At 52.6% G+C, this 25703-nt stretch overlaps 1 protein-coding gene across 2 annotated transcripts in view; it reads right to left on the bottom strand.

Annotated features, from left to right (window-relative positions):
- LOC147673978 (uncharacterized) overlaps positions 1–25703 on the bottom strand; it is a 659950-nt gene that overhangs the window by 540415 nt on the left and 93832 nt on the right. For both annotated transcript variants that reach the window (XM_086945060.1, XM_086945061.1), the window contains exon 3: positions 24306–24539. In XM_086945060.1, the coding sequence (XP_086801186.1) occupies positions 24306–24539 (234 nt within the window). The remainder of the gene's footprint in view (positions 1–24305; positions 24540–25703) is intronic.

Here is a 25703-nt window from a genome sequence, read left to right on the forward strand (position 1 = left end):
TAGAGGCAGGTCTAGTTGTGCATATCCCACATACATCCCCCACTCATCCTTATTCTTTAACATCCTTTAAGTGGACAGAAATACTTGAAGCAGGGTGCACCGATAGGCTGAGGTTATGATACTTGATTTATTATTTTTTTTAAATCCTAGATAAACTACAAATAAGAAAATATAATTTTGTATTGCTGCATCATGGTGTGCCACAAAGGCTAACATTTGTGACTTCGCTTTACAAATTACTTTGCGTGAACTTATGTGCTAAATATGGGTATTATTCAAACTGAAAATCTGATTCCGAGTAGGATGATATTGAAAATGTTCAGACAGCGTGGAGAACATCGCCAAATATCTTGAATGAGATCCTTCCCTTTTAGTATTTATTTCCTCCAGAAATTTGAGTATTTACCACTACCACCCAGGAATGATGCCCTGCCCTTTACTTAACACCTAGGGCTTTCAGTCTCAATTTCAGGCATTTTTTGTTAACTATTTGAGCCTTAGGAACTTTTTTACTTACACAAAGATCTACGGTTTATGGATACCTTCATGGGCCTGGATTTTGAAAAGGATTGTTCGAGAGAGAGCTAGGTGGTGTGCGGGGAGCAGTTTGTCTGCTGACGCAAGCCCAGGCTGCCCCCAGCTGTCATTAACTGCTCTCGCGAACCCCAATATTCACTGACACTAAGTGGCGTAGCAGAAAGAATTCAAAAAGCACTTTGTAAATGGCCAGGCGACAAACTGCAGTCTGTTAGAATTTGGACATTTGTGGGAAGAAATCAAATAGTGCCCAGAATAGAAAGCCTGCTGGTGTTTGACATCCTTCAGCGGCAACTTTAAGGGAAATCTATATCGGCAGCAAAGAGGCCTGCTCGTCACTGTCACTATAGGGCACTGTGAGCCGATAGAACAAACGGCTGGCAGCCTCAAAGGCGCATGGTACAGATACTACAGTGATTATCCACCCTGCTGGTTGGTAAATGCAATGCCTGTTGTCTGAGCTATTAATACCTGGCCTGCTGCAGGCAACGTAGAGTTCAATGGGGACGAAACGCAAAAGTAAACTCTGTCCCGGCACTGCCGCCCTCTCGCTCTCTCAGAGATGAGTGAGATTGTCAGGAATGTCGCATATGACTGCGAGCTGCCAGGCGAATGTGAATGCTTGCCCAGGCACCAGCTGTTGCTCAGAAGACACCCAGCAGCAAGTGTCACAGATAGCCGAGGAATGTCATTGTATTAAACGCAAGGGGAAATGGCGGGGACTAATGGAGACAAGAAGATAGTAACCTGATCCCCACGAGGAATGCAGCTGCCTCCCTGCGCGCCGCTGCTTGCTCCCGCAGGCAAAATGCAGTTGGAGTGAACATTAGGAAAGAGGTGGGACACGCACCCGCCTTTAGCCATTTGTGTGCTTTCATTATTGAAAGACACGCAAAAGCCAACCCAATGCGTGGAGGGAGTCAGACCCACACAGAGCAGTTACAAGAAGCCTCGCAGAGCAACGCATGCGTGCTGTGCTAGGCTCAACCTAAAAAGTGCATACAAGTTGTGTACATTTTGGAGTGCTCCATCCTGTTAGTATATTTGTAAATGTACCCTATTGTTTTGAGATGTTTTGAGTGTTGCAGCCTTTAACTTAAATACCAGCTTAACTTTCTTCTATTGAAACCTCTAGAAAAAAAGGATTAAAACAGGCTCACCAATTGATCCTTTAGACTGAGTAAAAGTTTTAAAAAAATTCATAAATAGGAAGCAATAAAAAGTACTTTTAAATATAGCAAACACTTGCTTCCCTCTAACGATTCACTGCAAATTAAAAGCAGGTAAACTGCACTAGAAATAATTTCACATGAGTAATGAAGGTGGAGAGGACGGAAGTAATTCTTCACTTATTGCATAACAGACCAGATGCCTTATTTAACATTCGTACAGACAAAATAGCGCCAATTACTGCACATCAAAGTGACATCCTGTCAACAGCTTGGGACATATACTGGGAATAGATTTAACTGCAACTCAAGAGGTAACAGTGTCAACTCTGACCTTGACATGACTTCCTGTACAGTGCATTGGCAATACAAGCTCCAGTGCATGCCCAGCATTTCCAGCTTCTATCTGCCCAGATCTAGTTTGGCCAAATTGCTCACTGGAGTCTTCCACTGCTAGAAGCTCACAGTATACACTATATTGATATTCACCTGTCTCTCCAGTAGTGTCTCGAAATTGGTGGAATTCTCCTCCAACAGAGTCCCACTATTTGGAGGAGTCCATAGAGGGAGCCTACCATTAAGACAGCACATCCTCAGGTCCACAAACTACATCCCTATATCACTCCGACAACATGGTAGAACAAACAGACTCCCAGTAGTCCAACTCACCAGGCACAAGGGGTCAGCCACAACGAGAGAAACATCCATTCATCCCAGAGTTAGACTACACCTACCCAGAAAGCCTAACTATCTCACCTAGCGCCCTCTAACATCGCCTGTACAGCAGAATGCAGTGCACAACATACAAAGAGCTCTACAACATCTGAGAGACTAGGGAATGAACGTGACATCAGCAGAATTTTGTAGTACCACAGATTGTTGTGTACTTCATCAACGACCATGTCATAGGTCTCTCAGAAGGTGACCCTTCCTCATTCAACCCAGCAACACCTTTAACTTATGCTGTCCTCCCGACAGTGTTCCAGATTCTAGGCATTTAAATCAGACAGGAACAGCACATAAGGTTGAGAATAGTCCCTGCTTACATCTCCCAGATATATACAAGAACAGCCCTATAAATAAAGGTCACTATGGGTACTCCACTTCAACATGTGCTCAAGAGCTTCACAGGGCATGAGCGGCAAAAAATGAAACACTGCAGGGAGCTACTCATGAAAACAAAGAATCTTACACACACATGGCCACCTTGGACTGTGCTACACTAGACCATGATACTATTTTATTTCCCTGGAGGCTAAATATTCAGGAAGCAAGCTTCAAAAGCGCAAAGACGCCTTACCATTGTCAAAGAATACACCGAGTCAATACCCATACCTAAGGCTCCACCTACGTATCATGTAAGCAGCATGTACCCTAACCTTATCACTTCCTCCGACTAAGCTCCAACTTCAAATGACCTGACAGCCGCTGGTTTCTATAAAATACCAGACCTTACTCTCTCCCTCCACGACCTACCCTAATGGACAATGACATAACGGATAAAACGCAATCACTGCAAATTGTTAGCAGCTCAAGGTCAGTGGTAAGAGATGTAGTTCAAGGAATACCAGGTCAAATAAATGCACAGTTCATATTGAAGCTCACACCAGTAAAAAATAATGTTACACAACAAGAAGACGGTGACAACACCTTCCACATAACACATACAACAACACACAGCTCACACTCTGGTTCAGAAGCTTCCTTCACCGGCGAACAGCAACACCTGCCAAGCCAGCGCCGCTACTCCCATGGGCAGTTGCTACTAAGCAGTGCCATATCCCAGCATGACGACAGGACAGCCATCCTGGACTGCCCAGTTATACTTCGGCGACCTAGGACCTATGAAAAATAATTTTCAGGCCTCTTTGCCTTCTCAGACCTAAGCAAGCGGAGAGACAGCTAATTTAAGTAAGAGCAAAACCAGCTTAACGCAAGAAGACTTTGACCATGACTTGCTACAAAAGGTGCAGCCCCCCAGCCCCCAAGGACAACATCAACTCTGTCAGAAGTCGGTCAATGAAAATAAAAAAGATACAGGATACACTTAGTGAAATGCTCAATAAAGTAGACATCCCGTCAAGTAGAAATGATGCAAGCACGGACGCCCCTCTACACTCACCACCACCACACTTTCCCAGTACAAGAGATGATGGGGGAATGTCACCAACTTATGAGGCCAATATTTCAGGTATGTCCCTTGCAGCCACCACAACCATTCACAACGTCTTTCATCAATCCCAACCAGCACCTTCACAAACATCACCCTCAACTATGACACACGGTATGGGCCTACCACCTGGGCCCACATGTGGTTTCATACATGCCACCCAGAGAGGTTTCAGCCAGAAGAGGATGAACAAAGAATTACGAGACAGAGGAGTACTGAGATAGAACGACTAACAGTGTTAGGAACTCATGAGCGACCCAATGACATGTCCTAAGTCGTCCCAGGAGCAGCCCTAATGTGTTCCACTAGGCAGAAAAATTACAGGAACAGGATGCTCAGTAAACAAACTGCATTACTGAGCAACAACCTAACACCCAATTAAATAGTTAACCACAGGGAGAGTTCACACATCTGTTAACCCGTCACACGTACATGACACCACTTAACCGGACCTTGAACATGGTCAGCCCTGCCAATATAATTAAAAGACGTAAACCTTAAAGATCTCAATGTTTGGAATTACCCGTTTGAATTAATGGGTTATTCCAAACATTGAGATCTCTAAGGTTTCCGTGTGGATTTTATTCAAGTCATTGAATTATGACTGGAGTAAAATCCACACACTCTGTCGCCAAACTCTTACCCCTGCAGGCCTGGACCTTAGAAGCCACTCCTCCTCCTCCATGGGGTCCCGGGGAGCTCCGCGGGGGCCCGTACAGCAGCAGATAATTCATGCTGTAGGTGCTTGCATTGTTTTCGCGCTTCCGGCTGCCTGGGTGGTACTGGTGATGGTGGTCATAGTAATTTGGGTGGTATAAGGGGGTGGTGAGCGCGGGTTCTGGCCGGGTACAGCCCGGACAGTGCATGGAGCGCCAATGCCGTGAGAGCTGCTGCTGCGGCCAGTGCGCCCTATGAGAGTTGATGTAGCCGCGGGAGGGGGGCTGTCATGACCCAGGGGGGGCGGGGGGGGGGGGGGGGCAGGGGGCTGATCTTGGCAGGGGTATTTAAGCAGAGATAGTGAGGGTAACAGCAGTCGGGACCCCCAGGGGTACGGGAGCCCCCGTCGGAGGAGCCACGGAAGCCTTGCTGGGAGGTCTCCTATATTTGCATCCAGAAGGCATTGGCAGGGCCCTTCTACTCCGGTTGAATCCAGCCTACTCTGGGATCCATGCAGGGGCCGCGCGGGGGCTTCACAGAGGCACGGGTGCTATTCTCAAGTGGTCAGTGGGGCTAGGCGCGCGCAGGGAGGGAAGGTTATGGTTGAACGTGATGTTAGGGGCGAGCTGTTGCTGTCTCAAGGATCCGCTCTCTGGCTCCTTCAAACTGAAACGCTGGAACAATGTGTTTTTTTTTATTGCAGAATTAGAAACCATAGCATACAATTGCTCAACCAGTACACTCATGGTGTCCCCCCGCATCAATCGTAAGAGCGCAGTTCTTACACAGCCATTCAGCCCGCATCCCGGAGGCCGGGCGGCACAGCGTCCCAGTTAGTTGCAAGACATCATGGTGAGCGTCCCTGAGGGACAAAGGTCGAAATCTTTTTACGCATCTGCATTTTACCCCCCAACCCCTAACCTGTCCCCAACATCAGCCATCCTATGCTAACATTCCAGTGCTACAGAGCCGCTGCTGTCCCGTTCCCCGTTCCCTACGAGGCCTCCTCATGTCCGTCCCATGCGCCCCTGCCGCCTCCCGCTATCCACCCACGCTCCACAGGCCCAGTAAGCAGCCAAATCCAAAATCGCTGCCGTAATCAATCTGCCTCCTTGCTCCTAACCCACCCCTCAACAGCCCCTAAACAACCCCTAGTCCCACCCACCCCAGCAACCGCTAATGGTGTGTGCCATGTGCCTGACTCTTGCATGGGTCCCGCTACAGATCCGATGATACCTCTGTAATCATAAGCCTCGCGGTGTCCTCGAGTCCTATCCATTCAGTCCTCATCCTCCACTAGTGAATCACGCAAGGACTGCACTATCAATTCCCATGCACGCGCTGATTCTAAGGTCTTCTCATTATCAAGCTTGACAGCCTGCCTCATTCGGAGCACACTCTCGCACTCGGACCACCTCAGCAAGTCGTTCGTCCACCTCCTCACAGACGGTCCCTCCCTGGACTTCCAGTGCCAGGTTCTCTCTCTGCGCCAGTATCAGCCCTAGGTCAATAAACGTACTCGTCACCTTAGTGTGTTTGGTATGTGGGAACCAGAGCAACAAACACGCCGCCATATCGAACTCCACCTCCCTGTCGGTCACTGCGTTGAGAAGTTCCCCTACCTCCGCCCAGTAAGCCTCCAATTTCGGACAGCCCCAGAACAGGTGATCCATATCCGCCTCCGACGACAGGCACCTCGGACACCATGCTTCCTGCACCTGGAAGTACAGTCTGATCTTCTCCGGAGTCAAGTAGGCCCTATGCAATACGAAGAAATGCACCTGCTGGAAGCGCGCGTTCCTCGTGCCCTTCCACGTACGCTCAAGAATATGGCTCCACACCGTGTCTGGGATGGGCCTACCTATGCTCGCCTCCCATGTCGCTTTCAGCCCCAGGAGCGGTTCCAGCCCCTCGTGCAGCATCCTATTATGGAGGCAGGTCACCGCCTTAAAGGTGCCAGCGGCCATCACTACGTACTGGCATGCCATGGTCGTGTTCGGCTCGATGAGCCCCCCTCTCCAGTGCTTCTGAATGGCCGCCACCACGGCCGCATGCAAGAGGAAGCCCCCTTCCGGCTGTCCAAACTGTTCCTGTAATACCCCGAAGGGCACCAAGGTCCCGTCAACATATAGGTCCCCTACCACTTGTAGTCCCGACTCCTCCCATTCCGACAGTGGGGACCAATCGCCCCCATGCGGCAGTGCCGTCAATATGCCGATCGGTATCTCCGGTGCATACGGTCGAGTCGCCTTCGCCCTCCTCAGACTCCTCTGCCAGCATAACCTGAGCGTCCGCTCCTCCAGAGTGAGGCCTCGCAACTCCAGTTTCTGCTGCGTAACGATATCGGCCAGTACATGGCGTTGTATCCCCAACTCCCGGTCGCACTCCGGCCCCCTGAACACCCTAGCCACATGCTGTGTAAGAACCTGAAGCTGCGCCACTAAGTAATACAACTCAAAGTCAGGGACGGCCATCCCCCCCTCAATCTTAGGGCGAAGCAACGTGTTCAGTGCCACTCTACGGCGGCCATGCCCCCAAAGGAAATCAATAACCATCGTCCGCAAGTCCCTAAAGATCCTCTGAGGAATCCAGACGGGCAGCGTCCGAAAATAATACAGGAGCCGTGGAAGCGCCACCATTTTCAACAGAGCAATCCTACCCAACACCGTCAGGGGAAGGGATGCTCAAAAGGACATACAACCTCTCAGCGCCCGTACGCACCGTCCAATATTGCCCTCTAATAGGTCCGCGGCCTCGTGGTAGATACGGACTCCCAAATAAGTAAAGCAAGATGGCTCCCAGACCACCCCGAAGTCACGTGCGGGGCAGGGCGCATCCGCTCGAAGCGGAAAGACACAGGTCTTCGCACAGTTAACCCTGAGGCCCGACAACCGGCCAAACTCAGACAGCATCTCCATCGCCCCTTCCAGAGCCCGTTCCGTGTCCTCCATATACAGCAACAGATCATCCGCATACAGCGAGATGTGGTGCAGCTGCCCACCGCTTGCAATCCCTGCATATCCGTCTCCCGACCTGGCGCGCACCGCCAAGGGTTCCATCGCCAGTGCGAACAAAAGAGGGGCAAGGGAGCACCCCTGTCGTGTTCCCCTACCAACCGGATAAGCCGCAGACACCAAATTGCCCAGGCTTACTCGCGCCGTTGCCGAGGAATACAGCACCCTCGTCCACCTGCGGAACCCTTTGCCAATACCAAACCTCACTAGCACTTCATCCAGATAGATCCATTCCAAACTATCAAAAGCCTTCTCAATGTCTACAGACAACACCGCCTGGGTACCGTCCGCATCCACCGCACCATCCAGTATCCCAACCAGGCGCTGAATATTTAACGCCGTGCTCTGTGTGGGGATAAACCTCGCCTGGTCCCTGTGCACCAGGCCAGTCATGTGTGGGGCCAACCTGGTGGCCAAGATCCGGCTCAATATCTTGTAGTCCACCGTCAGCATGGACAATGGTTTGTAGGACCTCACATCAGTCGCTTCCCTGCCGGGTTTTAGCAACGGCACTATCAATGCTTCCCTCATTGATCCGGGCAGACCCCCCAACTTGTAAGCCTCCGTATACACCACCAGCAGTCTAGGCGCCAAACTATCAACGTACTTCTGATAGAACTCTATCGGTAAACCATCCACCCCGGGCGTTTTATTCCGTGCCATGTGCTTAATGGCCATCCTGATCTCGGCCAGCGTGATAGGCCCACCCAAGGTTTTTGCATCGTCATCGTCAAGGACCGGAAGCTGCCTCGACTCCAGATACGCCGCGATTTCGTGGGCCTCTACTCCCAACTGACTCTCGTACAGCTCCGCATAAGAAGCCCGAAAGCACTCCAGCACCGCCGATTGGGAATACACCATTTCCCCCATTGCATTTTTAATGCTAAGGACCGGGCAGCCTGTAAGTGTAGGATTAGCAAGCCTGGCCAGGAGCGTACCCACCTTATCCCTTTCGGCATGCGCTCTAATGGCGTATTGTCTGTAGTCATAGCTCCGTAACCGTTCCGTTTCGGCGGCTACCACCTCCTTTGCCTCCAGCAACCGGGCCTGCAAGTCCGGTCGGGTCGGCCTACGCCGTTCCAGGTCCCTCAGTTTCTCCTCCGCACTGGCAAGCGCATTCAGCACTGACAATCGAGCATTCGAGAACCTACCCAGGCACACACCTCTCACCACCACCTTCATCGCATCCCATTCAGTGGACCTACACGTAGCAGTACCCTCATTCACACTGAAATACTGATCGATGCCCTGTTGGACTGCCTCACTGAACACTGAGTCCTCCAGCGTGTCGGGCCGGAGCCGCCATTTTGGAATCGCGGAACGCTCCCGCTGCCATTGGACATGCACCAGTAGAGGATTGTGGTCCGAGATGGTTCTGGCCAGATACTCCGTATGAGAGACCAGTGGGGCCAGGGACCCGCTACACAGTACCGAATCAATTCTAACAAGTAGAGCATGGAGTGCTGAGAAAAAGGAGTAGTCCCTAGCATCCCTGTGTTGTTCCCGCGATACATCCAGTAGCCCCCACCTATCTTGCCAATCCTTCCTATGCATGGCTAGCTTACGTACCGGGGAGTCAACAAGGGGAGGGTGAGATCTGTCAAAGGCCACATCCGTGATCGAATTAAAGTCCCCGCCCAGTATCACCGGACCCGCTAGGAAGGAGGCCAAGGACCCGGATAAACCATCGAGAAAGCGGGCCTGATCAACATTCGGAGCATACACGCAGCTGAGAACCACATCCCGACCATATAACCTCCCCTCCACCGCCACATATCTGCCCTCAGGATCCACCAATTGATTCAGCACCTGAAACGGTATCCCCGCTCTCACCCATATCAGTACCCCTCTAGCAAACGCTGAGTAAGTGGTGCCAAAAACCTGACCCCGCCACCTCTTCTGTAGTGCGGTACATTCCTGTTTCGTCAAATGAGTTTCCTGCAACATGGCAACCTGAACCCCCCTCCTCACCAAATACGCATGTACTTTGTGGCGTTTGACCATAGTTCGCAGCCCTCGGACATTCCACGTCAGGCATTTCAAGTTAGGTAACGTCCCCATGCCAGCTTAGAGCGATCCAGTCCAAGTGCAGCCAAGCAATACCCACACCATAGCAGTTGCCCCCCCCAAAACAAACTATTGAAAAGAAAACTCCCCGAACCCCACTCCCCAGGACAGAGCCCACAAACCCAGTGTCAGCTCCGATCCAAACCTTAAACCAAACACACATCCGACTAACCTGTGGTCGCCACCACAGAAGGCCTTAAGGGCCCTGGGGGGGTGAGTTATCGCCGACCCCGGCAAGCGGAGCCCGCGCCCCGCGCTCTCCATCCCGCCATGCCAGCGCTGCACCCTACCCGGCGACCCACCCAGCTCCAACAGGATGCCACCCTACCAAAACTGTGTCCAAGTCCCAATGAAGAATCAGCCATGAAAAATCCCATCAGATGTCTGGGGGGTGACCACCGGCCCCTTCGAGCTCTCCGCCTCCGAAAGCTCCTCTCCGGTCCTGCCGCCTTCGTCGCCAGAGTCCGTCTCTGCTAGTTCACTCTCCGGCTGCGATCTCGTAATGGCCGCCGTCGCTGCAAGCGCCTCTCTCTTGTCTGCAGCCATTTGGGCCTCCCGTTTCTCCCGCTGACGCCTATTGCGGGAGCGGATCCTTTGTGACTGCCGGACCTGAGGCGGTTTAGGCCGATCTCGCCGACTTTTGTGAGTCCTGTTCGTGCCAGCTCGGTACGATTCCAGCCACTGCCACGCTTCATCCGGGGTCTGAAAAAAGTGCGTGGCCCCATCCAGGATTATCCGCAGCTTGGCCGGGAAGAGCAAGGAGTACTGGATGCCCTCCTCCCTCAGTTCTTTTTTCACTGCCAGAAACGATGCCCAATTCTTCTGGACCGCCTGAGTGTAGTCTGGAAAGATCGTGACTCTGCTGTTTTCCACCTCATATGGGCCCGAAGCCCGAGCTCTCTGGATTAGGAGGTCCCGGTCCTTATAATGAAGGAGCCTCACCACCATCGGTCGGGGGGGGGGGGGGGCGGCCAAGCGCTGGCGGGCGAGCCGGCACCCTGTGAGCCAGTTCCAGTGTAAAGAAAGAAGTAAGTCCCTCCGGTGCCACCATAGTCCTGAACCATTCCTCCATGTAGGCCACCGCATCCTCCCCCTCAATTCGTTCCGGCAGGCCTACGACCCGCACGTTGTTCCTTCTGTTGCGGCTTTCGGCATCCTCCGCTCGTCGTTCCAGCATGTCCAGCCGGGTCAGGATGTCCGTTATCTTGTGTTCCGCGGTCACCACCGCCGGTTTCAGGTCCAATAAGAGCTGTTCATGGTCCTTAACCTTATCCGCCAACTTTGCATGATCCGCTCGCAGGAGCCCCAGCCCCGTGGCGACCTGCGCAATGTCCTGCTGCAATGCCTCCTTGGTCGAGGTGATAGCGTCCAGTATGGCATCCAAGCGCCGATGCAGCCTCTGCTCCTGGTCCATCATCGGCGGGGGGGCCTCGCCAACCTGGAACAGTGCAGCCACATCCTCCTGCCCCCGCTCCATGGTGGTCGCTTCCCCTGCAGCTGCCATCTTAGGTTGCTTCGTCACGGGCAAAGGGTCTCGCCAAGTCCCAACAACCACTGTTTAGTGGGACGTGCGTCTCAGCAATGATCGCGATAGAGTGCCACCACAATGCTCGCAACTCCAAGGATCAGAAGGACCAGAGCCGTCCGCCTCGCTGCCGCCAGGTCCGGGGGGAGGGGGAGGGGGAGAAGGAGTAGAGACGAGCAATCGTCCCCAACACCCGATCAATGCTGGGCTCCAAACTCCCCGCCGTCAGGACCGCATCTACAGCTCCCACAGCACCGATCTCGCAGCAGCGGGCCACCCCGCCAGTCGATGCCAATTCCGCTCAGTTTCGGTGTCCGGAGCCATCGGCCCGCGCCGCCGCCATTTTCTTCACACTCCCAGCAACACCTCGGCTGTCGTCTTACGAGGTCTCCACGGGGCCAGCGAACCCCAAAGTGCTTTCCGCCGCTCCCCAGTGGCTCCCCAACTCTTCGTAGGCCAGTCACACCGACCAGGGGTCGCTCCGGGTGCTGAATTCAGGAGAATTAGCGGGACCCTGCGCGGAGCTGCAAGCTCACGCCGCCATCCCGATCGGCGTCCAAGCCACGCCCCATATTCCACCATCTAGTGGTTGGAGTCAGAAAGTGCTTTGTATTTTTATTTATTTATAAAGCTTTATATAGCGCAAACAAGATCCCGGAAGGATATCAGAGCGCTTTACAAAAGGATGGAAGGAATGACAAATGCAATATCGACATCAAGTAAGAATACAAAACAGGTATAATCGCATAATTACAGGACAAATGGTTTAAGGAGAGTAATGCACAAGTTACTACTTGTGTAACGATATATCTGCAAGAGACATTAGTTAGTGATAGATTCCTTACCTTAGAATATCCCCAGGCGTCAGACTGGATCCGGAAACTTTTGCGTAGCAGTACCCTTGCGCGTCGGTAGGCGTTGTCTGCGGCTCCGCGTCCGTTGTCGGCGTTGTGGGCGCCGTGATGACGTCGTCAGAGTACTTAGACGCCGCCTCCGCGTGCTGACGTCAGTTCTTAGACACAGCTTTTCCGCGCCAGAAGCGCAGAGCCATGCCAAAAACCAACACTGGTGCCATGAAACTAGGGCCCTGAAAGGGGATGACCTTAACCCTAGATATTGGTTCTCAGAACGGGGAGGATGGGTGGGTCGGTAAGGAATCTATCACTAACTAATGTCTCTTACAGATATATCGTTACACAAGTAGTAACTTGTGCATCTGAAAGAGACACGTTAGTGATAGATTCCTTACCTTAGAATAGATACCCCAGCAATACTATCCCCGTGGTGGTGGGTCTGCGAACCAATAATCACACCAGAAAGTCCTGGAGGACCGAACGGCCAAAGTAGCCGTCCCTCCGGACTGGACTGTCCAGGCAATAGTGTCTTGCAAACGTGTGCAGCGAGGCCCACGTAGCCGCCTGGCAAATGTCCTGCAAGGGCACACCTCGGCCCAAGGCAGTTGTATTGGCCGTGGCTCGAGTGGAATGAACCCTCAGCCCAACAGGGGGTTCCTTCTTAGCCAAGGAGTAACACGCCTGGATGCACAAGATAATCCACCGGGAGATGGTCCGCTTGTGCACCGCTTTCCCTTTCTTAGCGCCCGCGTAGCCAACAAAGAGTTGATCATCCACCCGGAACTGTTGTGTGCGATTCAGATAAAATGAGAGCGCACGTTTTGGGTCCAGACGGTGGAGCCTCTTCTCCTCTCTCGAGGGGTGCGGAGGCAGAAAGAAGGTGGGCAACATGATGGATTGCCCAATGTGGAAGGCCGTGACTACCTTGGGTAGGAAGGAGGGCCTTGTCCGTAACATAACCTTGTCCGGATGGACTGAAAGGAAAGGAGGCTTACAAGATAGAGCCTGGAGCTCACTGACTCTCCTGGCAGAGGTGATGGCTACCAGGAAGGCAGTCTTCAAAGAAAGAAGGCGAAGAGGACAGTTGTGAAGTGGCTCAAAGAGAGCGCACATCAGAAACGTAAGAACCAGGTTCAAGTCCCACTGAGGCATCACGAAGGGAACAGGAGGAAACGTATGAGTGATGCCCTTCAGGAATCGATTAACGATAGGGGACTTGAACAAAGAAGGTTGGTCAGGCAGCCTCAGAAAGGCTGAAAGAGCTGAAAGATAGCCCTTGACAGTGCCCAGAGCAGAGCCCTGCTGGGCAAGAGAGAGAAGAAAGAGGAGAACCTCAGAAAGAGGGGCATTGAGGGGATCCACAGCCTTTGCTGTGCACCATGCCACAAATCTGTTCCACCTGCAGGCATATATCGACTTTGTGGAGGGACGCCTGGCTGTCAGAATGATGTTACAGACTTCAGGAGGCAAGTCAAATGGCCTCAACTGTCGCCACTCAATCTCCAAGCATGGAGGTGGAAACTGGACAGGTTCGGGTGGAGGACCGTCCCCTGCTGCTGCGACAGAAGGTCCTCCTGAAGAGGCACACGAACCAGGGGATCGACTGACATACTGAGTAGCTCGGGATACCAGTACCTTCGTGCCCAGTCCAGAGCCACAAGGATGACTTGTGCCCCGTCGCGCTTGATCTTCTTCAGCACTCTGGGCAGAAGTGGTATAGGCGGAAAGGCGTACAACAGACCGCAGCTCCACTCGCGTCGAAAAGCGTCTCCGAGCGAGTGCCGCCTTGGAAATTCCAACGCGCAGAACTGATGACATTGCGCGTTCTCTTCGGTGGCGAATAGATCTAACCAAGGCTCTCCCCACTGCTGAAAGAGGCCTTGCGCCATGTCTGAGTTCAGACGCCATTCGTGATCCATCGAGCACCGGCGGCTGAGTTTGTCCGCCCTGGCGTTCAGAGAACCTGCCAGGTGTTGAACCATCAGAGTCAAGCCCTTATGTTCCAGCCATTGCCAGAGGCGCAGAGCCTCCTGGAAGAGGGTCCACGACCCTACCCCGCCCTGTTTGTTGCAGTACCACATGGCGGTGGTGTTGTCCGTGAACACCTGCACTACACTCCCTCGGACAGACGGGAGGAATGCCTTCAGTGCTAGACGAATCGCCCGCAGCTCCAACAGGTTGATATGGAGCCGGGACTCCGCCGGAGACCAGAGGCCTCTGATCTCCGCCTCTCCCATGTGGCCTCCCCAGCCCTGGAGGGACGCGTCCGTCACAACTACGTGCTCCGGTTGGGGAAGGGAGAGTGATCTGCCGTTGACCCAATCGTGGTCCGTGAGCCACCACTGCAGCTGACTCGCAGTGCCCTCCGAGATCAGGACATGGTCGGACAGGTTGCCCTGATGCTGGGCCCACTGAAACTTCAGGTCCCACTGCAGAGCCCGCATCCGCCACCGTGCGTGATGCACCAGAAGGATGCAGGAGGCCATCAGCCCCAGAAGCCGCAGCGTCAACCTGACCGAAACTCGGGATAAAGGCCGGAAGACCGGAATCAGAGCCTGTATATGCCGAACCCGCTGTTCGGGCGGATAAACCCGAAACTGCGCCGAGTCGAGAACCGCTTCGATGAAAAGGAGCTTCTGAGAGGGGCACAGGTGTGACTTCGGCACATTGATGGAAAATCCCAGCTGGTGCAGGAGATCCGCCGTAGTCTGGAGGTGGCTGATGACTGTCTGGGGCGAGCCCGCCTTCAACAACCAGTCATCGAGGTAGGGGAAGACTGAGACCCCCAACCTGCGCAGATGAGCTGCGACCACCGCCATCACCTTCGTGAACACCCGTGGGGCCTGGTAAAGCTGAAGGGGAGCACGGTAAACTGAAAGTGCTCGTGGCCTACCGTGAACCGCAGGTAACGCCGGTGGGCCGGCAGCACGGGGATGTGGAAATACGCGTCCTGCAAGTCCAACGCTACCATCCAGTCTCCTGGGTCTAGGGCAGCTAAGACCTGAGCCAGAGTCAGCATTTTGAACTTCTCCTTCCGGGGGAAGCTGTTGACGTTCCTCAGATCCAAGATAGGGCGTAGGCCCCCTTTGCCCTTCTTGGGTACCAGAAAGTAGTGGGAGTAGCAACCACGTCCTACTTCTGGCCCAGGAACGCGCTCGATGGCTTCCTTGGCCAAGAGGGCCGAAACTTCCTCCTGCAGGAGCCGCAAGTGATCCCCCGATACGCGGTGGTGTTGCGGTGGCATGGCTTGAGGAGTCGTCTCGAAGGGGAGGGAGTAGCCCCTCCGGACGATCTGCAGCACCCACCTGTCCGAAGTGACAGTGCGCCAGTGAGAGTGGTGATGGCGAACCCTGCCTCCCACTGGCGTCACATGGGCTGAGAAGCACGGACTAGGAGGGTTTAGAGGTGGATGCCGCGGAGGCAGGTGTGGACTGACTCCGCCTGGTTCCCCGACCGCCTCCGCGGCGGTTTCCACGCCCGCCGCCGCGCTGGACGACAGTCTGCGGCGAGTGGCTAGCGGCAGGTGTGGGGGCGCCCCTTCCCTGGCCGCGAAAGGCACCCCTTTGCTGGCGCGGGGCCGAGAGGCCCAAGGACTTGGCCGTAGCCCTGGAGTCCTTAAAGCGCTCAAGCGCGTGGTCTGCCTTGTCGCCAAAGAGGCGACGGCCATCGAACGGCATGTCCATAAGAGTGTTCTGGACATCTGCCGAAAAATTGGCGGATCTCAGCCAGGCGTGGCGTCTCACCGCCACTGTCGTAGCCATCGCTCTGCCTAGCGAGTCGGTAGTATCCAGCCCACACCTGATGGAATACTTGGCCGCGTACCGGCCCTCCACAAGGTCTTGGCCGAGTTTGGCCCGTACCTCCAACGGGCACTCTGGCAGCACTTCTGCCACCGTCTCCCACAGAGAGTGGGTGTAGCGGCCCAAGAGGCATGTGGTGTTGGAAGCAGTCCCAAACTAAGGGATGAGAATATCTTTTTTCCATAATTCTCGTACCTCTTGGATTCCCTGTCCGGCGGGGCCGTCGGGAATCCGGTCTGGGAATTAGAGGCCTGGATGCCCAGACTCTCGGGGGTGGGGTGGGAGGACAGGAAACATGGGTCGCCCGGAGCCGGGTGGTGGCGTCTGGCCACGTTCCTATCTACGGGCGAACCCGTAGCGGGCCTGGACCAAGTGCCCAAAAGAAAGTCGGTCAAGGCCTCATTAAACGGCAGCAGAGGCTCCGTTGAGCATGACTGCGGCTTAAGGACCTCTGTGAGGAGGTTAGTCCTCACGGCCGCGACGGGGAGCTCAAGGCCCAAGGCCTTGGCAGCCCTCGTCAACACCACACCATAGGTAGCCCCCTCCTCCGAAGCCACGGTAGAAGGAGAGACAAATCCAGTGTCTGGAGAGGTGTCCAGGCCACTGGCCTCCCCAAGGTCTCCTGCCCAGTCCATATTAGACTGACACTCCTTGGTCAGAGGGTCCTCAGACCCCTCCCAATCCTCCTCATCACCCATCTCCTGAGATTCAGGGTTGTAATTGTATGAGGTCGGTTCATAGAAGTAAAAATCTCCAAACGGCGTCGGGTGCGCCCGAGGACGGCGCCGGAGGTGACACCACACGGACCGACGCCGGGGGGGGTCGTAAGATCTACCAGTGACGATCCAGAGCCCGAGGGAGGCCCAGCAGCGCCGGGCCCCTAGGCGTCGGCGGCGTCGGGCCGAAGCACCCAACGGCGTCGGGGTCGAAGCCCCCACCCACTAGGGCCCCCAGACGGGTCCGCTGGGCCCGGAGTCGCCGCGGAGCCCGTCGGAGGAGAAAAGGACCTCATGGCCATGAGGAAACGCTCAATCTCCTCCGGCGTCGCGTTCAGCCCAGGGACCGGAGGGTATGGGGCCGGACGCGACGCCCACGACTCCAGAGGAGCAGCATGGGCAGTGTCACCCGAACCCCCGGCCGCATCGCGCGAGCGTCGGGGGGGGTGAGTCAAAAGAGCGATGATCCCTTTTCGACTTCTTGTGTTTCTTACCCGACGACTTGGACCCGGAGGAGTGGTGCCGACTCCCGGAGCTGTGACGGCTCCGTCCCCGCGACCTGTCCCTCGACCTCCCGTAGGACCGGGGCCGACTGCCGGAGCTCGAGCCGCCTGTGGGACCGCTCCCGCCTGGCTTTCCTCAAAAGGGCCCGACAGTCGGGGCAGGCCTCGTCGTCGTGGTCGACGCCCAAACACGTCAGGCACTGGCGGTGAGGATCTGTGACTGACATGGTGCGGTCGCAAACTTCACAATGCTTGAAGCCGGGCATCCCTACGGCACCGTCGGAGTCGTAAGACTTCGAAAAGGATCAAAAAGATCACCAAAAAGTTAGTCAAAAATTGACTTGGGTAACTGCTCTTTCCAGATCTGCGCTGGCTGGCGCGGAAAAAAGAAGAACGGACGTCAGCATGCGGAGGCGGCGTCTAAGTACTCCGACGACATCATCACAGCACCCACGACGCCGACGACGGACGCGGAGCCGCAGACGACGCCTACCGACGCGCAAGGGTACTGCTACGCAAAGGTTTCCGGATCCAGTCTGACGCCTGGGGATATTTTAAGGTAAGGAATCTATCACTAACGTGTCTCTTTCAGATACAATAAACAGGTATATAGCGGGCTACGAAGGAGGGCGCACAATGAGGTAAAGAAGAGCAGCATCAAATAATGGTACAATGGTTGTAGGATCAAGGACTTCGAGCTGGTGAGCCTAGCCCAGTTAAGGTGAGAATTTGTTTATTAGGAATCGTTTGGCTTCCAGTTTGAAAGCAGTCGTTGAGGAGATTCTGCGTACTTCCGGTGGAAGAGAGTTCTATATCTTAGGGGCAGCACCGGAGAAGGCTAGGTGACAAGTTCTCTTTTTGCTAAGGATGAGTGGTTTCAGGAGGAAAGTCTTAGCGCTTCTTGAGGCTCTACCACCACAGGATAATTCAAGCTTTTGCACTAGGTCCCCGGGAGTTTTGAAGTGCAGGGCTTTGTGCGTCAGAACGGCAATCTTTAACTGGATTCGAGCTTCATAGGGCAACCATTTAATATGTTTTTTGTAATTTGCAGCACGACCCGCTTTCACTTTAGCAGCTGTGCTGGTTTATTTATTTTACTTACACCACGATTAGTTTTCATTCAGGCGACCACGTTCTTTATTTAAATAATTTGCAGTGCTGTCCGCTTTCACTTTAGGGACCACTCTACAGAAACTTGCTGCTTCTTGTATCATCCGGACCAGTGCAGGATCTGCCATAGACTTGAAAGTAGGGACAGAGGCCTCCCTTCAAGTCTGTTATGTTTTTATTACTGTTTACTCTCAGCCTCAAGGCTGGATACCGGCATCTTTTGATCCAGCCTTGTAGTCGAAAACAAGCATGGGAGCTTAACGTTTGCTGGCTTCCAGCACACAGATCCTCAACTCATGTTTTTTAAAACCCTCCCATATGTGCAAGGGAAGTCATTCGCACATATGAGGGAGTCTCGAAAGAGGTTAGCTCAGGACAGGCATTATATAACTACTGTAAGCGGGTATCCACTGATTAAATACCAATGATAAACTGTGTATTTTTAACATATATTGCTTTTAATACAAAATGCGTGAAAAATATACTGTGGAGAAATTCTCACATTGTACATGGCAGTCACTAGTCAAACACACAGAACTCCAGTCTCCATGTTTATTTATGTCCTACCAATATCAGAGGCATGGTTGCATTCCTTGAATGGCGAAGCCACACCTGGTTTGGGCTTTTCAATTTGCAAAAAGGGCTTTCATGCACTTAAGTCATTTTGTAGGTCGAGCTTAGTGGCAGCGCACATGGGCAGCTGGCTCTGCATGGCATGTTGTAGTATGCACTGGAAGCCCCGCCCACTCTCCGCTCATATTTGTCATTGGCTTGTGTCATTGTCCTTCGTAAATGCTGGCTTCTGAATTGTACGAGGGCTTGTTAGTCCATCTTGGTACCGCCTTGTCTGCATGTTACTGCCCTTAACGACTGGACCTTTTTACTTAGCTCGTTACACGGTCTGCGTTATCAAGTGGTTGAGCACTATTTTCTTTAATGGTCTTTACCGATTGCACCCACATAACGCCGCAGCCCGCTTTCATATTGCTGTTACGTATTTATTTTAGTCATTTGCAGCGTGATCTGCTTTCACTTTAGCGGCCAGCTTGCTTCATATATTCAACTTGCACCGCGTTTCGCTTTCACGTAGGCGTCCGCGCTTCTTTCATTAATTTGCAGTGCAGTCCGTTTTTACTTTAGCGGTCGGGCTACAGAAACTTGCTTTCTTTTAGCAACTAGACCGTCCATACCCATTTTTAACTCATAGTATAACCTTAATGCTAGTGCTGCTGTCAGATGTTGTTTGTGCTGCAGCTCTTTACACAGGGTCCAAACTATCCTCCTTGTTTACATCCGCAAGTTTTAAAAAGTAATGGCACGCCTATTCCAAATATGAAGCAACATAGCTATAAGTATAGTCTACGTAAGTATTTGGCCGAACTGATTACTAGGGTTGTAATTAAGCCTTTACTCTAAGGATATTACCCTGCCAGAACATTGTGTTTTTTCTGTATAAACAAGCATTTGTAACGTTGGTCACTGGATGGCAGCAGAGGGCTGCAATCCTCTAAACAAACATCAGCGCTGTGATAACCTCATTTTCTAATACTCAATCCATGCACATCAAACTTATGTCCAGATCGTTATGTCCTAACTAAATGTAGTGAGCAGCAACAGCCTGCTATTGCTCACTGTGGGCCTCACGCCGCCTTACAGGACACCACCTTAGAAGATCCAGAACAGACCAAGACGACTTCAGGAGAAGAGAAGAGTATGCCAGGTACCAACAGCCCCCTCTCACATCTGCAGGATAACGCTTCGGTCACAGACCGAAGCAACTCAAATCCTCACAACTCTGTAACAACAAGCATTTGCAATGCAATAGGTCTCGCATCTGCAAAATCTCTAGCCATTGGCATCGCAAATGACAATGCCCCCATTTATGCGCTTTGAAAACCTGCAGCAACTAGAAGTACAAAACGCACATAAAAAAAAGGCACTGTCATTTACAATGCCAATAGGTCAAAGCTTCGAAAATGCGAGACCTAGTGCACTGCCAATGCTTGTTATTTACTGTTTCAAGTGCAATCAGACAACTTGAAATAGTACATAAAAAATATAATGACAACCACACCATGTTGGATATGCATGCATGGTGATACGTGAATGTACATAATCCGTCATGCTTGACCACGACAGACTCCATCTGTAGGCACCAGGAACTTAATTGGGCAATTTTTCTTTTGTGTCAGTTCTGTATAGCCTTGTCAAAAAGTATGTTTCTTTGCCAATGCTGCACAGCCCTGGAGAGGAAAACAGAGGCAAGTCAATAGGTAGAAAGGTGAAAACTATTGGCGTGGTCACCTTTTTTTACCTTCATTTCACAATCATCCCTTCTTCTCATGGTAATGCAGTCAACCGTTGTGGGTAAACTGGACACAGTTCATATATTGCTGGCCTTCTAATTTCCAGTTATTCCTTCTGGTTCCGTTGGGGACAATAGCTTGTGGCTGCGCTTTCTAAATTCAACACTCATTTTTGGTTGTCTTTGGTCCAATCATCCTATTGCTGGACTTTTTAAACCAAGATGTCCTCCTGCGGTGTACTGGAACCAAGGCATCACTTGTTTCACCACCATGAACACCACCAGATCATCTTCCTGGTGACTGTAATATAGGACTGGGATTCAAGACTGCGAACCATCATTGATCTCACAGGCCCACTTACTCTTCCTTGGCTCCCAGGCACAGAATACACTTGTTGGGACTCCAAAGTCAATCAACAGCTGCTGGTCAATAAGACAAGTGACCATTTGCAGGCTTTGCTCGCTTGCCCAAAAAGTCTAATCAACTAACTTCTGAACCCTTAAGGTGAACCCAGTCATAATTCACCACCAGACTGTCCCACACTGGATTTATAGGGTTCCATCATCTTGTGCTGATAATACAAGCAGAGTTTGTCAGGATTCAGGTGGGCTAGGCATCCTTCTTCAGCCTAGTTCATTCAAATCCTATTTGCCTTGCTGTTAATCACTGCTGTTCTACAAGGCTAGACATTTTTCACTAGCCACCCTAATCTATGGCAATGATTCCAAGTCTGAACTCAGCCTTCAATCAATCAAGCAGGATACTTGTAAAGAGCACTACTTACACGTGAGGGTCTGAAGGCGCTGAAGGGTTGGGGGTGCTGCTACTACTCGAAGAGGAGGAGTCTTCTGAAGGTGAGCAGGTCTTGGGTCTGCCATAGCTGGGTCGGGAGGGTGTTCCAGGTCTTGGCGGCAAGGAAGGAGAAGGATCTGCCACCGTAGGTCGTTCGTTGGATGCGGGGGACGGCGGCGAGGGCAAGGCTGGCGGAGCGGAGCTGGCGGGTGGGGTTGTAGAAGCAGAATCTGCTGTTCAGGTAGGCTAGACCGGTGTTGTGGAGTGCTTTGTGTGCGTGGGAGAGGAGCTTGAAGGTGATCCTCTTGTCGGCGGGGAGCCAGTGCAGGTTTCTTAGGTGAGGGGTGATGTGGCTGCGATGAAGGATGTTGAGGATCAGGCGGGCGGAGGCGTTTTGGATGCGTTGCAATCGTTGTAGGTGTTTGGTCGGGATTCCTGCGTAGAGTGCATTGCCGTAGTCCAGCCTGCTGCGGACGAGGGCTTGGGTCACCGTTCTTCTGGTTTCGGTCGGGATCCACTTGTAGATCCTGCGGAGCATGCAGAGGGTGTTGTAGCAAGAGGAGGAGATGGCGTTGACCTGTTTCGACGAGGGAAGAGTCGAGGATGAATCCTAGGTTGCGTGCGTGGTCCGTGGGTGTCAGTGCTGTTCCCAGTGTGGTCGGCCAACAGGAGTTGTCCCAGGCAGAGGAGGTGGGGCCGAGGATGAGGACCTCCGTCTTGTCCGAGTTCAGTTTCAGATGGCTGCTCCTCTTCCACTCGGCGACGGCCTTCATTCCCTCGTGGAGGTTGGTTTTGGCGGTGTGCGGGTCCTTGGTGAGGGAGAGGATGAGCTGGGTGTCGTCGGCGTAGGAGATGATGTTCAGGTCATGCTTGCGGGTTGTGCGAGGGGGGCCATGTAGACGTTGAACAGGGTTGGGCTGAGGAATGAGCCTGGGGTACGCCGCAGATGTTGGTGGCTTTGGATCGGAAGGGTGGGAGGCGGACACTTTGGGTTCTGCCGAAGAGGAAGGACGGGGTCCAGTCCAGGGCCTTTCCCTGGATTCCGGCTTCTTGGAGTTGTGTCCTGAGTGTGCGGTGGCAGACCGTGTCGAAGGCGGCTGACAGGTCCAGGAGGATGAGGGCTGTTTTGCCGTTGTCTAGTTGGTTCCCGATGTCGTCTGTGGCGGCGATGAGAGCTGTCTCGGTGCTGTGGTTTCGTCTGAATCTGGACTGGGACGGGTCTAATATATTGTTGTCCTCAAGGTGGCGGGCTAGTTGCATGTTGGCGATTTTCTCGTCGACCTTCGCCGGGAAAGGGAGCAGGGAGATGGGCGAGAAGTTCTTGAGGTCCTTGGGGTCTGCCTTGGGCTTCTTGAGGAGGGCGTTGATTTCTGCGTGCTTCCAGCTTTCCGGGAATGTCGCTGTCTCGAAGGAGATGTTGATGATCTTCCGTAGTTGGGGTGCGATGGTTGTGTCTGCTTTGTTGAATACGTGGTGTGGGCAGGGGTCTGATTGTGATCCTGAGTGGATGGAGTTCATGACCTTGGGTGTCTCGTCGTCGTAGGACCAGGAGGTCAGGCGGTTGGTGCAGGTGGTGTTCGTGGGAGGGGGAGGGGGGTGAAGTCTGCCGTGGTCGGGCGGTCGGGGTGTAGAAGCTGTCGTGGATGTCAGCGATCTTGCGATGGAAGAAGTGAGTCGCACAGATCTTGCGAGGGTGGGATGTCGGTGTTGGCGCTTAGGTTGGCGAGTCCCTTCACTATGCTGAACAGCTCTTTGCCGTTGTGTGCGTTGTTGTCCAGGCGGGCTTTGAAGGAGGATCTCTTGGATGTTCTGATGAGTTGGTGGTGCCTGTGGGTAGCGTCCTTGTGGGCTGCGTGGCTGTCCGGTGTGCGGTCGTGTAGCCATTTCTTCTCTAGTTTCCGGCAAGTACGTTTGGAGGTCTGGAGCTCTTCGGTGAACCAGGTGGCTTTCTTGTTAGTGTGGTTGTAGGAGGGTTTCTTGACCAGGGTCCGGGGTGTCTGTAGACTAGTGTTCCTCTGAGGGTGGTGTTGGGGTCGGTGTGGATGCGGAAGTGCAGGTGTTCGGTGGTGTTGAGGGTGTCGTCTGCGTGGGTGTAGACACGGAGGGTGGACTTTTGGACAATGGCTAAGCCTCCTCCAGTGCCGTAAGTGTGATCCAGGCGGGTGATCTTGTAGCCGTCTGGGATGGCTATGGCGATGTCGAGTGCCGAGGAGTCGTTCCACCAGGTTTTGGTCAGGAAGGCGACGTCTGGGGTGGAGGTGTCGAGCAGGTCCCAGAGCTCAACAGCGTGTTTGCGTGCGGAGCAGGTGTTGAGGAGTATGCAGCAAAGGTGGTTGGGCACGGTCTTTGGGGGTTTGGTGGATCTGTCACAGGTGAAGTTGCAGGTGTGGCAGGAGAAGGGCCCGTGGGTGTGTTTCGGGGCAGCCTAGAAGCAGTGGTGGTCTCGGCCAGTGTTGAGAGCGCGGAGGGTGGTGGCGTCATATCGGAGTCTGGCGTTGTGGCGTGTGCGGGGTCCAGGGGTTCTGGCGCTGGGCGCGGTCCAGGCGCAGACGGGTTGCCTCTGGTGCACCTCTGGCGCGCCAGCGGCGCGGCCGACATTTAAGGCGTGGAGGGAGGGAGGATCAGCTGGGAGGCGAATGGGATGCAAGGGGGCGGGCCGCAGGGGAGCAGTGGCGGGGACAGCGGGGGTACAGAAGGAAAAAAGGGGGGAGGGAGGCGGGGGGGGAACGCGACGGCAATGGAGCAAAAAACAGGGTTAAAAAACAAGCACAATGAAAATAAACAGGACACAATTTATTGGACCAGAAACTGAGACAGTGAATCACTCACACCAGGGGAACAGCAGTAGTCTGCGCCAGTCAGGGGGACAGCAGGCAAGAATTCAGGCACACAGCAGCAGCGGGGGGGAGAGGCGCTGGAACACAGGTGGAGCCTTCTCTTCAGTACAAACTCTAGATCTAGGTGATCTGTGTCGGAGTGCTGCCTTTCCCATTATGAAAAAGCAATATGTGGTTAAAGTCGGACAACAACCTTACCATTCTTTGTGGTTCCTGATAGTGCCATATTTCAGACTTTGTGATTTTACCTTTTAAACCCAGAGATGCTATTTTCTTTTCCTTCTTCAAATATATCCTCCATGTTTTCGTTATTCATCATCTCCTGCTCTGCAATGGTAGATTCTTTTCTTACTGCTCCGTTCAGAGGTCGAAACCCATACTTGATCTTTTTCTTTAACTTCAAGGCTTTCCTGCCCATTTTTGATTTCGCCACACTGCGAGTTGCAGAAATTGAAGCAGCAACACTCTGCTTTCTGAGCCTCCTACAATGAATATAGAAAAAGTGAAATAGATGTTTGAGAGGTGCAGTCACTGATCAGGAATGTAACACACTTATTAGTATTAACAAAGCTGCCAGTGTTAAATGTGCTTTTACTCATAAGCCAATCCTACTCATAAGCCAAGCCAATCCTAGTATTCAATTTGAGATCATTCCACTACTTTAGTGGTGAAACTGACAAATGCTTTTGTGGATAACATACAATTCTTTACACAGATAAGTTTGCGGATATCCTCCGCAAGGCAGCCCAACTATAAATCAGAAATCATACATAACTGGTTACTGACATGAAGGATGGAAAAGTTGTGCTGCTTAGAGAAGAAAGTTTGGTAGTACTGTAATAAAAAAAAAAATCAAAGTAGTTAACACTTCTGTATCTTGACTATTGTCCCAAATTACCATGTCAAAAACAACATGTACTGACAAAGCCAAAAGGTTTCGCCTATACGAGCTCTATTGGCTTTGCCTATTTCTTTTTTAGACTTGTTGCACAGCAGCAAGGGCTAGAGTACAACAGGGCTTACAGTAAAGAATACATCATTATGACTCGGCCAGCATTGGCCACGTCATGCCATTGTTTTCTTTATTTTAATCCATGCTGAACAGCACTGGATAACATTCATGTAGATCCTCTTTTTCTTTGTGTGGAAGGTCGCTGTGATGATTCTGGTACAGTGAACTTCACAGCCAATCGAGGCTCCGTTGGCATCAGTGCTACTCCTCGAGTATGTGGAGCATTCTCTTCCTTGTGGCCAGAATACAGCAGCATTCTTCCTGGAGCAGGTCTTTTCTGCCTGGTCTCGCTGATTACAAGCGGGGCAAGCTTGTATTTTTTCATCTCCAATGCCACTTGGACTGTCTTGCGCGCCTCATACATGGTTCTCATGTTCAATGCCCCTCTGGTGCTGGTTGTGGTCGAAAGAAGATGGATCGCCTTTGTAGCTTCCAGGGAAATCTGGCTTTCACCACAAGGCATCATATGTCTCTGAAGGACATTCCTCTCTCCCCAAGGCTAGGATTTCTTTTGGTCGACGTTTCTGTACCTAGCATTTTTTTATTACATGGTGGGCTAGCCCTGCGCATAACCCTCCTCCTTTCTCAGCTGGGCTAGGACCAGTAATGTTATCCAGTGCTATGAGCCTACAAA

The sequence above is a fragment of the Lissotriton vulgaris genome, chromosome 12 (genome assembly GCF_964263255.1).
Source record: "Lissotriton vulgaris chromosome 12, aLisVul1.2, whole genome shotgun sequence".
Classification (NCBI taxonomy): domain Eukaryota; kingdom Metazoa; phylum Chordata; class Amphibia; order Caudata; family Salamandridae; genus Lissotriton; species Lissotriton vulgaris.